Raw genomic sequence first — 15,205 nt, 5'->3', positions numbered from 1 at the left:
TTGAGGAGGCTTATTAGCATTTGTAGGTTTTAGTACGATTTGCTTTTGTGCCCCTGATGGTTAGGGGTGGGGTTAGGGGCGGGGCTTCAGTCTTGCTTTTTTCAATAATTGTAAGTTTTAGTAAGATTCATATCGTTCGATTTCATACACTACATATGAGCCACCTCGTCAACTACATACAAATTCCTGTAAGGTCCGGCTGGAAAAGTAATTCTTCTAAGTAAACGAAGACAGAATGACGTGATCTACAGTTTCTGCACATTTTATTTCAACCACTTTGGATTTCTAAATATCACTTTGGACATGTTGATCACATCCTGAATGGGCATGAAGGCAGAAATGATGAAACATCTATAATAACAGTTAGTGTTGTTAAAGGGTAAGCAGTGACTTTTCTATTAGTTACGATACAATTACAGATGCATGAAAAGTTATAATAGTACAATCCACCATTTAAAAGTGCATCTTCCTTGCATATCCAGTTTACAAAAGTAAGTAAGTAATCATATTTATGATTTTGATAAAAGTGCAAAAAGTAAATAAAAGATTACGTTGGTCCATTTGTGACCCTTGAAACATTAGTTCACTGGACAATTTGCTGTTAATTTACTCCTCGGGTCCTCAGGTGTCAAAAAATGTCAATGTCTTTGAGAGTCCAAAAACTGGATACAGGCAACACGAAAGAAACCCTGAGGGATCTTATGATGCGAAACGATTGGTCTGTGCGAGAAACTGAATGTCATTTACAACATTATTACCAACTCTTCATCATGGATGGCCTGAGGGTGAGCAAAAGAACATCATATTATCAATTTAAAGTGAACTAACATTTCAACAATGTATGGATAGTTAAGTAGGACAAACTCAGCTGGTTTTACGTACAGTGTGTACGTAATGCGATGGTAATGGTAATGCGTTTCCATTATGCGAAATATTAAGTCAAACTTCAGATAGCTATATCTTCAAATCTTATTTAATAATAGTTATACAAGGTTTCTAATTTTGTCTAATTGAGAAAAATATTTGAAAATACCAGTACAGTTTAGTTGACATTTGCAACACATTACATCTTCTGCTCCAAATGAAACAAGATATTTTACGAGAAAAAAAAGCAGGATGTGGTTATATCCATTGGGCACGGATTGTATAAAAAGTGTGTTTTTCATGTGAATTTGCAGTGGACTGTAGAGGAAACACTGCAGGCACACATACAGTATATGTGATGTGTACTAAAGGTCAAGTTCGCCGTCTGAAGCATCTCAGCACAGTTGTCTGCATTACTGTTGTAACCTTTCTAATGTCAACGCTAACCCACATTATTGGATGGTCACAATGGTGATCTACAATAAAGACTAAATGGCTATTTGACTATTGGTCAACCAATGGCCAAGAGACATCAGATGTAAATGAATGTTATTTCAAAGGCAAAGCAAGTTATTGGACTTTGATTTAAGTTTACAAAGACAAACATTTGATTTCTTCCTTAGAATGTCGAGAGCACATGCACAATATGAGCAGGAGTGTGTATTAGAAAATGTCCATTTATATATTATATATTGACCTGGCTTCAGCCCTGAAGCTAGTTTTAACCTAAAGTGCAAGTACAGTATAAACAATTTTAACTCTACAACTGTAAAAATCAAAGCCTTAAAGTCATCGCCAAAGTAAAATGTCACAATAGCTAGAATAATGGATAACACAATGCAAAAACACCCAATAAACAAACCTGGCGATAGATTAGAGTAACAGATGTATAAACCATAGATATAAACACAGTAGATGCATCATAAGCAGCTGTATATGGGCCGCAATGCATATGTCATCCGCCGTATTGGAACGGTCAAGCTGGCTCGTTGGTCGTTTCACTGCCAGCGTTTGAAGGAAAGAACATGGCCAACCAATGCTGGCCTTTTAATCATTTCCACAAAACATTGATATTATTGATATTATCCATTTTTTTAAACATTGTATTTGCTTGGTTACAAAAACGTTAGAGGAAACGTTATGAAACATTCCAATTATGGAAACATTCACACAATTTTTGTACAATCAGAGGCTGAAAACTCATTTTGAGTGTCAACAGCAACTTGATGAACTATTGGTGGTACCAAAATGGCGGACACATGTCGTGTCTGGAGCGGCTGAATGTGGCATCTATGCGTATATATCTATGGTATCAATGGTCTCTGGTACAGCTAAGAAAAAGAAATGCTGTGCTTAAATAAAAATAAGAAAAATGAGTTTGAGGGTAGATTAAACTTAAAGCTAAATTGTGGAAGAAAGCATAACATTGTTAGTGTAGTTATCATTTAAATATTTTAAACTATTTTATATTATTACTTTTTTTTACAAACTGCTATCATTTTATATCTCGAAAAAAGTTTCCCCTGCAAATACGACAGGATCATTACACACTCCCTATTGAGGCTGTCGCACCACAACACTAGATACTCCACCAGTGAAAGTCAAAACCAGAAAAGTCTTATTCTTTGGAAGTTTGAACTGTTGGTTTTGAAAACCCTGCATTTGTTTCCATCTCCCCTTAAAGCTCAACAGAGAGCCAGGAGTTTGGGTTCGACCCTTTCCCCAAAACCTTAATGCGTACTTGACAAAAAGGAGGCTGTGTTTTTATTGCAAACCGCTGCAGTCTGCTTACAGTCTGCCCTCTTAAGTCCACAACTACATTAGACGTAATGAAAGAGGATCCAAACCGTGAAGCAGCAGTATGTCAACCCCAAATACAACAGTGGTTGGTTTCGTAAGGCGAAAGAGATTCACGTGCCACGCATCCTCCGGCGCACTAGATGGAGCTGCGGCGTTTGGAGAGTCTTTGATAATGCGGCGGGCTCAGCAGGCCAGTGTACACCGAGCTGGCTGCGGAGTGCTCCTGCAAGGCACTGCAGACACAGCCGTTGGAGTGCAGGGCGTCGGAGGTCTCGCTGTGCTCCATGTAGGTGTCCGAAGTGGACAGATCATGAGAGATGATCATGGGAATCGAGTAGCGCATCTTCTCCTGACTTTTGTACCAGAGACAGGAGCACATAGATTGGAAATGAAGCACTTCGGCGTATACGTTACACAATCCTTTCCCTGACCCTCCGGCGGCGGAAGAGGATGGCGGGTCGGCCATGCAGGGGATGACCCCCGCGGCACTTGCCTGTCTGCTGCGGGACAGCAGGGTGCGCTGCTCGGCATCGCGCCGCTCGTCCTCAGCGTTCATGGTCATGAAGCGAAGCACCACCAGGTTGAGGAAGGCGCCGATGACTGTGAGGCCGGTCAGGATGTACATGAAGCTGAATGCTACATACTGGGGGTTGTTCTGCAGGGCGTTATCCTTCTGCAGGGCCACGTAGTCCCCGAAGCCGATGGTGGTGAGCGTTATGAAGCAGTAATAGTACGCGTGAAAGAAGCTCCAGTCTTCGTAGCGGGAGAAAGCCGCCGCCCCCACGCAGAGCGTGCTCATGCAGGATATCAAGCCGATGCACACCATGTTGGCCATGGAGACCTCGGTATGACGAAGGCTGAGACACTTTTTGATATGGTGAAGTAGGTACTTCACGAAGGTGTTGATGCGTTCGCCCAGACTTTGGAACATCACAAGGGTGAGGGGGATCCCCAGGAGAGCGTAGAACATACAGAACACTTTTCCACCGTCAGTGCTGGGGGCCGCGTGGCCATACCCTGCGAACAATAAATGCAAAGTGATTAGTCTACAGTGACAGTAACCACAAAAAGTTTGGGTGTCTTCCTTTAAGGTGTAATGGGGAGCTTTTAGCGGCATCTAGTGGTGGGGTTGCGAATTGCAACCAACGGCTCACTATTCCCTTTCGGAGCACTAGTGTGTGGATAGAAATAACTCATTCTAATTAATAATTAATACTTAACGCTTCATCATGTAAGGCCTTTATACACCTCTGAAGATATAGTTATGTATGTTATTTAGCATTTCTGTTAATAGATCCTTCTTAATATCACACACAGCACCTTTAAAAACACAATAAAGAGAGAATGACTGCGAGTCCACAAGCATGAAAGCCGGTCCGATTATTTGGTACATACATTTGAAACTTTGGACACGTACCATAATGAACGAAACAGCTCTTGTGACATCTGAATTAACAACCTGTCAGTTACCAGCACAGATCTGTAACCTCAAGCTTTCACACATTTGACACTTTCATTTGCTCTTCTTAGATTAGCTTTCAAAATAAACGCTTTCCTTTCGGTCCAAAAGCCTTTTAGAGGAAGCAACGAGTCCTTTTTACTTTATCGTATATTTGTTTGCGTTTGCCTTGAAGTTTTATCTTCACAGAGATGTATTGTGTTTCTAGATCAACATCATTTGCATGACTGTGATTGTTTGATGTCCTGAGTTTTAGAGAATGATCACAATCACTCATTCATAATTTATCTGTCACAAAAATTTAGTGTTTTTTAGTATATGCCATAAGAATCATAATGGTTTTAATTAGAGATGCACCTGAACTTAGTTTCTTTACCGATACCGATAATCATATGTTCAGAGTGATATCTGCCGATACCGATTCTGAACATAAAATTCATATTTCTTAACTTTGTGAATGTTATTAATTATCATAATGACTATTAATATTGAACATCAAACTGGTGATTTTTCTTAAAATTTTGGCCGATTAAAGCATTGACCCATATTGATTTTAGGCCGATATATCGCTGCATCTCTAGTAAAAAATAATACAATTTGATTTAATGAAATTCAAATGTTTGTTCTCTCAAGATAAAAATTTCATTCATCTCTCAGATAATCGTTTCCAGCTAAAAGTGACACTATTGTAGTTTTGCTCCTTTCAAAAATTGTTAATCTTCTCAATCTTACTGATAAAACACATCTGTAAATCCAGGTGATTCTTTTTTAGAACCAGGCATGAATTATTTCGTACAAACCATCTTGAATACACGGGACTGATGTTTAGAGCTCGTTTTCATGTATCTGCTTCTCTTCATTCATTCAGTTTACATCTCCCGAAATAACTCATCAAACTTATGGCCGAATGTGCTGCAGTCACAGCAAATCCATTCAGCAGTTCAACACACATTCCGAGGATTAAATACTTAGAGAAGGTGTGTGTGTGGTGCTGGGGGAAGTCATTGTGTGAAATAAAGGATTAAAGATGTCTGCCTTTGGTTAAATCAAAATATAACCCATATTGAGAAAAACAGAACAGATGGTTCAGCAAGTTAATATCTATAGGTGAAATCTATAAAGCTTAGAGCGTGTGTGTGTGTTAAAGATAGATCAAAGACAGATCTGGAAAACATCCACCTTTATTAGAATTACATCACTGTCAGCTCACCAGCCCTAAATCTAGGATTAACACAATTATAATCAGATTATTTTAGAGCACGTGTTAATTTTATAGGGCCTTCCAATGATGTTACACCACACTGAATCATGTATTTATCGATATACAGCATGATATTTATATTATTGTGTCTTTTATTGTGCGTGTGTGCACGTGCTGAGCAGCTATGTTTAGGATGTGTAACTCTAGCAGCGTTTGAGGGCTTGACATACTCCGGTCAGATGTCCCGCTGCTGTCACTTTTAATCTTTCACATCTTCTCGGAAAAAGCGAGAACGGCAAAGCAGTTGTGTGGTTATATAATGCTGTTTGTGTTTCGCTTTTACGTAAGACTTCATTTGGTTTCTTGATTATAAATGTCCGACTCCCTTCTGTGAATTACAATCGAAGCATTTACAATATATTCTGTCATTAACGCAAATGCTTTTTGTTTTCCTTGAATAGAATGCAAATGTATTCGGCACAATCAGCAGTATAACCACAACCACGGTGAATAGTTGCTGTTGAATTTTTTTTATATACTGTAATTTTACAGAATTTTGCCTTTTATATTTTTGAAATGCGGTAAAAAGTTTAAATTACAGAAATGAACTGCAAATTTACAAGTTGGGTGCAAAATATGAATTGCATGAAATAAACATGTAATTTAACATTACAACAAAACTATTTTACATTTTCTCTGGTGCCCTAGCTGCCAGAATATTACTGTATTTTACAGGGGTACATGATGTCATTCATACTCATACAAATATATATTTTTTACTTTCTTTCGATATATTTGTGAATTTGTGAATCACTGTAGATATACTTGTTTTAAATGATTTGTAGGGTATTTCATTAATAGTGCTGTATAAGAGTAACAGAAGTGTATCACTGAATGCAAAAATGCTGATGTCAGTGCAAGGGCGTCAATGACGTCTCCGGTCACATTCGATGAAAATGTATCTACGCACACAAGCATCTCACACCAGAGAGCAGAGATATCCAAAAACACACATCACAAGGCCCTGTTCACTTTTAACATCTGTTTATCCTCCAGCAGGAGTTCAGCTGGCTGGTGATGTGTGGTGACTTTATTTCTTTACACTCAAGTACCCCTTCACTGACATCAGATCGGTCTGATTTACATACAATCACAATCAGACAAACTTCCCGGACATCACAATTCTTATTGATACATAACAATTACGACAAATTGATGTGCGCTAAGATGACACAAATAAAAAGTTTAGTTTAGCGTATTTCAAACGATCAAGGAAAACTGGATGTCTCAACCCTCCGTAATAACATAATAATAATGTGTGTTCATTTTTCTATATAAAAAGTGAGCAATAGGAAACCTTGAGACCATTTTATGAGATTTTGTACTCGGATACCAAAACCTGGCCAGGATACTAAAAGTTCAAACAATCTGAACTATGATATTATAACATGACATTTGTTTTAAGCTCTAGACCGTATGTCAACATTTAGCTAATTTGCTGTCTATTTTTATAAATCCTAAGGAATCTTATGAGAAACCTCTGAAACACAGTTGAAAAGTAAACGAAGCGTGACAGGAACTCCGAAGAATTCCTTGAAATAAATCGAAATGAACTGCAATGACAGAGGAACCTCGGAGCAATAAAAATGTCCTTTGGGAAAATGCAGATACATATATCATCGGTTTACAGGGTGAGTATTTTTAAACTCACTCGTGGGCCAACTGCAAGTATACAAGTGCCTGATTTTATGGGATTTGATTGTGAGTAGAAAATATAGTTATGATCGCAGATAACACACATGAGAAGATATTCATGAGAGGCATCTACTGAATGTTTGGGAAGACAGGACAAAGAACGTGTTTTAGGTCTACAACTGGCTTCGCCCTTTATGTACAGTACTGATGCTGTGCAGGTGGCTGGTGTTTTGTCAATAGACTTTGGGTGGCATATAAAAAACATATTTTTTGAAAAAAATCTGGACTGATCTATAAAACATATTATACATAACAAATAACAAATAACAAACCGTCAGTGTTTAGTGTAAATAAAAAAGCCTTTGTGGTTCCTTCATTGTCCCTTAGAGCCCAGACGCCAGAGCTGTCAGGCTATCCGACAGATTGTCTATGTGAAAAATGTCCCCAAATGTATAAAGTGCAAAAAGCCAAAGATTCCGACTGATGTATGACCCGCTGCTCTGCTGGCCAGGAGGGTATTTATTTATACAGATCACATTCTTTCCATCCAAAACACTCCTTCCCTGCAGAGGGGGGCAAGAGAGACGCTCGTGTCCCGCTGTACTGTCGCTGGACCCTGCAACTCGATTGATCCCACGACTCAACTCATCAACATCTTTCAAACTCAACGTTCAGACACCATAGACGGTGTGGGGAACCAAAAAAAAGACGTTGTGAAAATGTATTTTGCAAATCCGTGTTAAATGATGGGATTCATTTGCTTAGCGAAGAGTGTGTGTGAAAGAGTGTGTGTGAAAGAAAGTTTAGGGATGAAATATTTTTAATGAGAACTTTTCTTAAGTCATTTTTGTCTCACATATTTCTCCATTAGAGTTTCAGTAGAGATGCCAACAATGTCTCAATCTGAGCTCAGATTTGTCAAGACTGCAAACTCTTTCTCATCAAATTGACCCAATCTAGATTATTTTATTCATTTTATACCTTCATACACTTCATGTGTTTTAATTGTGCTGTCAAATAGATTAATCACGATTAATCGATTCCAAAATAAATGTTTGTGTTTAAAGAATATATGTGACCCTAGATGGGTCAATTTTTCAAATTGAGATTTTTTCATCATTCGAAAGTTGAATAAACAAACTTTCTATTGATGTATGGGTGTAAGGATAACACAATATCTGGCGGAGATACAACCGTTTAAACCTTTGAAGTTGTTAATCAGAGGCGCTGTAGCAGGCCATCCACTCACAAAAATAAAGTTTGGATATATTTACGCTAGGAAATTTACAAAATATCTTCATGGACATGATCCTTACTAAATATCCTAATCATTTTTGGCATAAAAGAAAATTCTATAATTTTGACACATACAATGTATTTTGGGCTTTTACTAAAAATGTTCCTGTGCTACTTAGGACTGGTTTTGTGATCCAAGGTCACTAATGTATGGTGTGCATATTTATTTGTATATATAACTGCACACACATAGAGTACATATGTATATATAACAAATATTCACCTGAACATATCTTTATAACATAACGTTTATATTAAAATATGATTTACATGATCTATAACTATAAATGAATATTACGTATATTTCTAAATATCTACATGTATGTTTGTGTATCTATATAAAAATATACCCGCCACACACACACATGCATACCGTACAGTTTATTATTTAAACACAAGTATTCAAATCGATTAATCGCGATCAATCGGTTTGTTAGCACTTATTTGAACAATTTTTATTACTCCTAAGCAATTTTAGAAAAACACCTGAGACTTGATACTTAAATGAAACACAATGGAGAGCAATGAAAGACCAACCTCTGAGCTTGCCAACCGGCTGGCCACCGTGCAGTTGGCAGCAAGCATGTAACCAAATATCATAACCACGGGGAGGGACAGATAAGGACCCACATCAAGCATTATTCAGAATATGGTACCTCACCCACTTTTTTGTGGTTTCGGCTTCGGGTGACGGTACAAAACTGTGGGCTCATAATTCTGTCCACTAGACTAATGGATCAGGTTAGCTCAGGTTATAGTGTATTAACTGATACCGCAGATAGTAAACAGTGCCTTGTTTACAGAGTGTCCTGCATTGACAATAAGGCACTGGCAGCCTGGCTACTTTTCTGATGATTAGATTACTCATGCCAAGTGTACGCAGTAACCTGATCTATAGGAGGCACATGAAACAGACCTTACAATGTGTTCAAAAGCAGACTTGATCATGGAAAAATTGCATGCATTGAGCTGAGTGAACTGGTTTACAGCACATGATATCATGAACCGAGTTTTTTCGACTTCAAGATTATTGGTTAACATAGTACAGTTTTGTGTTTTATTTTGCAGCTTCTTCACAAATGTTTTTTGTAGCTTGTAAATAAAATAGTATACCCCATACATCTCATATTTACTTGTATACATCTCAAGAATTTGTATAAAATGTGGATGAAGTTTAGAAATTCACACTGCGAGACACTTCTGTCACGCATTGTGGCATGTCACATCAACTACCCATTGACCATTGCCAAGATGCACACACACACACATAGAGAGAGAGAGAGATCACTGATCATGGTCTGTCAGTCTTTGGATTAATTAAAGGATCTTGTACGCATCCTAGTCATGTTGACTACTTAGTGATCTTAAGAAGCTGTCCAGTGTCATGTACACACTACAGAGACAACACTCAACATTTTTAGTAAATTAAAGACATCAGCAGTAAACACGCCTCAAGGAAGCAAAACACTTTTATGGAGGATGTGTCAATAAAAGTGTTCACACTGCCCTTGTGTGTTATTTTACATACATCATGTACAAGCTTGGTAAAGTGAATGAGTACTTTTTTAATATAAAAGCGAACTTGCATCTTACACGAATAAAAGCTCAGCAATTCAACATACTTGAAAACGTTTATTCTTTTTTATTCACATTATTTTACACGTCAGTAGTATCGAACCCCCCCCAAATTCACGTTATTGCAATACAGTGCCACGGGGGTCCCCACAATTCTAATAATAATTTACCCAAACCTGGCACGACTCGTTTAAAGCAAACAAAGAAAATAACATCCCGAAAAAGTTTGTCCCGTCACACATCGAGAGTCAGTCCTACCTATGGTGGTGATGACGGTGATGGCGAAGTAAAAGGATCCCGCGAACCTCCACTGGACGCCCGCCTTGTGCGGCTTGAGCTGGAGCACGACCCTCTCCAGCTCGTCAAAATGCGCTCTGCTCAGGTTGTACTTGTCCATCAGCTCCTGTTTGCGATCGTCCAGGATCTTCTTCTGGGTGATCTCCATCGTCGACTCCAAAGCGTCAAAAACGGCCGCCCCGACGAGCAGATACGTGAAAGTGCATATGATCAACACCAGGGTCCTGATGTTTTGTCTCTTCATGATCAGAGCGAACGAAACGAGCGGCAAACTTTGAGGACTGATGGAGATGAAGGAGCACCGAACTGTTTCATTGCGACAGACAGACAGCGAGGAGTGAAGCGATGAGCTGTCCTTCAGCACCACGGGTGGACGTGTGTCTATTGAGTCAACACATCGCATTCTTCTTTCATCTCTACAGCCTCCCATCGGCAACACGGAGTGTTATACAACATGTCTTTTTAAAACGACTTCTTCTGGTAAAGGATCTGTACACTAATGGATTGATTTCTTGCCATATTATTAAAAAGTGACAAGGCTTTAGAAATCCCGATCAATAATTGAGTTTAATGTAATGAGCTTGTATTGTTCATTCTCATGACATTTCTTCCTGCAGGATGCTGTAAGTGAGACTAAATGAATTAGTAACGTCAGCTCAGATCATCGCTGTCCAGATTTCAGAGCACTGACATCCCAAAATAGTTTGCAAAATGTGTTAACGTACAACTATGCACCAACCACCGGTTCAGGACGAGATGCAATTTCAACTCCTTGAGGAAAATAACCTCGTGGTTCTGTGAGTTCATCGCATCCTCAGGGGAAAGGACAGACGATCGCATCTCACGTTGATTTGTTCACTAAACGTGTCGACGTACGTCGTTATGTAGTCAATAGCAACCTGTAAGATAATTACAGGGGAATTTAATCATTCTCACCTGCGATCTTTAGCTGCACGAGCGGCGACTGTCCACGAGAGGGCGCGCTCGTGCAATTTCCGACAACGTTGAATCTTTCGATATTACACTGCGCGATATTTTGTAGGGTTTTGATTTGTTTGTTTAACTTTGAAATGAGCAAACAAAGGCTTAAACCGTGTGCTTGTTGTGTGTTTTTATTGAAATGTTGCCCACAGCGTTTATCTATTCAAATCACACCTGTAAATATTAGCACGTTTCACAAAGCACTTACCTTACGGATAATCCACCAATGTAAAGCATCGCGACACTTACTTTGCAAACATTTCTCTTTTGTTAGTAATAAACTTAGTTTGCGTGTGCATGCTGTCTCCTCACGTCCTCTCAGTGAGCTCGCGGTGTCAATTGGGTTTTTAAACGAGGGCTGTTATAAATCACAGAGGCGTTACAAACACGTGACAACCACAAACACATTATGACAGATACTGACAGGCGGCAATAATCGGCCACGTAACACGAAGTTCCGCTTTCCTCAGTCAACAGTCCCGAACGAGAGCGGCGCGCTCCACCTCTCCGGTTACCTACTGTACTGCGGTCAGCTGGGCGGTACTTAAACTACACGGGCTACACTCAACAGGGAACAAAGTTCGAAATGAACAAAAATAACAAGTAGAGATCCAGTGATCAGTAATGGATCCAGTTAAAGGAGATGAAGGCATGAGCGAGCACGCCGCGAACCTTCTGGGCTCTGGACAGCAGTCCAACCGGACACATCAAAGCTCCAAAAGAATGTCAAGATACGTGAAAGTCCTGGTTGGGGTAAGAGAAGTCTCAGCATGTCCTCTCGTGCGAGGCCGGTGGAGCTACTGACATTACTGTAGGTTATATCAGCAACTTCAGATCGGAGCTAACGTTACTTTCTATTAAGTAACTTAGTAGTTCATTTTGTTTATGTATTAGGTGAGAGAAAGTTTATATATCTTTTATTAAATCATATTAGTTGTAGATCATTTGCAATGCTATGCATTGAATGTTAAGGCTTTATTAAATGAGTTTTAATAAAGGTTTTTAATGAATGTAAAGTAGACTGTTCTGAGATCACACGGAATAAACTGGCTGTACATGAGGAAATGTTTACCATTAACCGCATGTTACTAATAAATAACAAGAATAAGCCACATTTACCATCATCTGTAGTTCAGTCTGCAACAATGGGTTGTTTTGATATCATTTCTAGCATTACACATCTGTTCTTTCACCAAATAATCTGATAAATACATGAATGTGAAATGTATAACAGTCAAGTGAAATGCACACATCATCACACGCGCATAACGCATGTTTTGGAAAGTTTTAAAGCTTTGGATGAAAGGTTGTGTTAAAGAAGCTTTTGTGGTGGCGAGTTGGCAGATTCATAAAGGAGGAAGGAACATGTTCTTTTTTGGAAGTTAATAACGAAAGCACTCGTAAATAGTTAAATGTAACAGAGCTACCCAGCTTACAATCTTTGGCTCAATCTTTGGAATTAAAAAAAAAACGAACAGGGAAAGTTAGAATATGTTCTTGGAACATGGGAACCGATCGCTGATGTTCCAAGAACGTTCCGAGAACAGATATCCCAACGTTCCCTTTTGGTTTTCCTGGAAAGTTTTCTTAACATAAAAAGAGAACGTTCCCTTTAGGTTTGGGGAACCGTCTTGCTACCTTTGTATTAACGTTGAGGTAATGTTCTGTGTTTGACAGGTATCTGCTTGATAGTCCACTCCTGTGATCTAATATTTTGCTCAGTGCAACCTCTTCTTAAGGCTAGAATGACATCATTTAAAGTTAATGCAGTCATCAAGCCTCAGTTCTTTGTTAGTCGGAACAGTCAGATATGTGAAACATCTGTATATCATTAAGGGGGGGGGGGGGGGTTAAGCACACAAAGGCCTGGACAGATGCCTAATGTTGTCAAACACATAAAAAGTGTCAACAAAATTGCGTTTTAAACTATATGTAGGCTATGTAAGGAATTGATTTCCTCACAGTTTTATTTTTCAAGTGACTTGCAGCACATTTTTAAGTGTGTGTTTCCTGGGGTTTGAACCCCTGACCTTGGCGTTATTAATACCATGATGCACAGCCAGTTGGGCTTCTGGTTTACCGCTGCTGTTTCTTGCATTCCTGTCCAACAAACATGTTTGGCGCATCAAATGGTCCTGAAGCTCAGTTGATGTTTCTACTAACACTACATTCATTGATTGTATCAAAAGAGGAATTCATTCTTCTCTGAATCTTATAAATGGATGTTCAGCACAGTGAGCTCTATTGTTTTTGTCCTGTACAGATCCTTGTGCTCTGCCTGCTGGCTTTAATTCTCACAATCATATTTATACTGAAACTCCACTGCGTTGAGAAAGGTATCGACTATTCATGTTCTTCATGTTTTATGATAAATCAACATCACATAGACACTAGTTCTCGAGATTCTGCAGTTGTTTACTTGCTTTTAATTTCATGTGTTTTGTTGACTGATAGTTAGCAGCTGTAAGGATCGCTGTGTGTCCAAAAGTCGTGATGCTAAAGCGACGTGCTACTGTGACGCCGCATGTGTGAGTGAAGGCACCTGCTGTGTGGATTATGAGGAAGTTTGTGTGAAGCCAAGTAAGTTCTCTCTGTTTCTATCCCTCTTCTTATTCAGTCCATTACTCTCTGTCTCTCTCACTCTCACTCTATCTCTCTCTTTCTCTCTCTCTCTCTCTCTCTCTCTCTCACTCTCTCTCTCACTCTCTCTCTTTGCCTGTCTATGTTGATTCGCAGTCTGAAACTGAAACGCAATGCAGTGATTTTCAGCGTCTAATCTGATTGGCTGACATAACCACCAAAGTACTGTTTACAAAATGCCACATTGTTACAGTTTCTAAAAAGAACCAAATGTGCCAACGCAAGCGAAAATTAAATATACTAAAATGTTCTTGAAATACATTAATTTTATGCTAAGTATACTGCAAATCCATTTACATCTTATGTACTTAATGAAAATACACTGTGATTGTATTTGTGGGATACTGAATTGGTATACTTAAAGTCTGCTAAATTGGAACAACTAATTTTGTACTTTATATACTTTAAGTCCAATTAAAGATACATTTAAGTGTTTTTGATCGTGCTAAAGTGGAACTATTGAAAATATGCTTTAGGTACACTTTAAATATCTTGCATTGAAGATTGATTTTATAAAAAAATCATAAAATCCTTATCAAAAGTGACCTGAGAACACATTTTTAAACACAGGCTTATTATGAACAAATGTTCATAGTGTATAAATAGTACTCCAAATAAAGGTTAATTATAATTTTATATCATTAAATCATGACAGTAAATCTGTTAATTGCCAATTCTGCTAAAATGTCAACCTTAGCATGAAAAAAATATGTTTTTACAAGCGGTTTTTAGTAACAGCACAGATTTTAACATTTGGTGGTTCAAATACCCATGTGAGATCTTGTTTTATTTTTTGTCCATGATTTTTCATGGTCTGTTAAGAGCCATTTTCAGGATTGTCACATCTATAACGATACATATTCCTCATAAATGGACAGACGAAAATTAAAACAAAGCAACTACTTCATGTTCTATAAAGAGGCATTCCTCCCCATTCATTGGGTATTGTAGCTTCAGGATTGTGTATTTTATTTTACAGAAATTCTAAGTTTATAAGCGTCCTTTTTTTGTCACATCCATAACACTTGTTTATTTCTCGTTTTTTGAATATAATGTTTTTTCATAGATGTTTTTCATTTTTTGATGTTTAGACTCTATCAACAAGGGTTCAGTAAAATTTAAACAGATGGTTCAATACAATGGTAACAAATTCATTCTCCGAGCATTTTTATGTCACATCCATAACGCAAAATGTCACGTCCATAACGCTGGAATTGCGCTAGTACATTTAAACTATACTTAGTAAGAAATAAATGCATGTTTAAAAAATTGTTTTTTTTAACAAGGAAAGTTTGTCAATTGATGTTCAAAAATACATTTCTTTCTTCTGGATAAGCAGATTACTGCCGATCACAACGTCTTCACACATTTTTTCCGTATTATTATATAACATATAT

General features: G+C 38.3%; 2 protein-coding genes across 4 annotated transcripts in view; one reads left to right on the top strand and one right to left on the bottom strand.

The window, feature by feature from the left end:
* Window positions 1-246: 246 nt before the first annotated feature.
* kcnk3a (potassium channel, subfamily K, member 3a) lies at window positions 247-11,586 on the bottom strand. Its single transcript, XM_056763937.1, has 2 exons — window positions 10,149-11,586; window positions 247-3,681 (listed from the first exon to the last, which is right to left on the bottom strand). The coding sequence occupies exons 1-2, from the start codon at window positions 10,615-10,617 to the stop codon at window positions 2,801-2,803; spliced, it is 1,350 nt and encodes a 449-aa protein (XP_056619915.1). The 5' UTR covers window positions 10,618-11,586; the 3' UTR covers window positions 247-2,800.
* Window positions 11,587-11,603: 17 nt separating this feature from the next.
* Window positions 11,604-15,205, top strand: part of enpp1 (ectonucleotide pyrophosphatase/phosphodiesterase 1) — a 36,142-nt gene continuing 32,540 nt past the window's right edge. Inside the window, exons 1-3 of one of the 3 annotated variants that reach the window (XM_056763934.1) lie at window positions 11,604-11,921; window positions 13,432-13,504; window positions 13,623-13,748. In XM_056763934.1, the coding sequence (XP_056619912.1) occupies window positions 11,793-11,921; window positions 13,432-13,504; window positions 13,623-13,748 (328 nt within the window). In that variant the 5' untranslated portion in view covers window positions 11,604-11,792. The remainder of the gene's footprint in view (window positions 11,922-13,431; window positions 13,505-13,622; window positions 13,749-15,205) is intronic. The other 2 variants (XM_056763936.1, XM_056763933.1) reach the window with 2 other exon arrangements.

Source organism: Triplophysa dalaica, chromosome 13, assembly GCF_015846415.1.
Source record: "Triplophysa dalaica isolate WHDGS20190420 chromosome 13, ASM1584641v1, whole genome shotgun sequence".
NCBI lineage: Eukaryota > Metazoa > Chordata > Actinopteri > Cypriniformes > Nemacheilidae > Triplophysa > Triplophysa dalaica.
The sequence above is the reverse complement of the archived record's forward strand: the minus strand, read 5'-3'. Positions and strand labels throughout refer to the sequence as shown.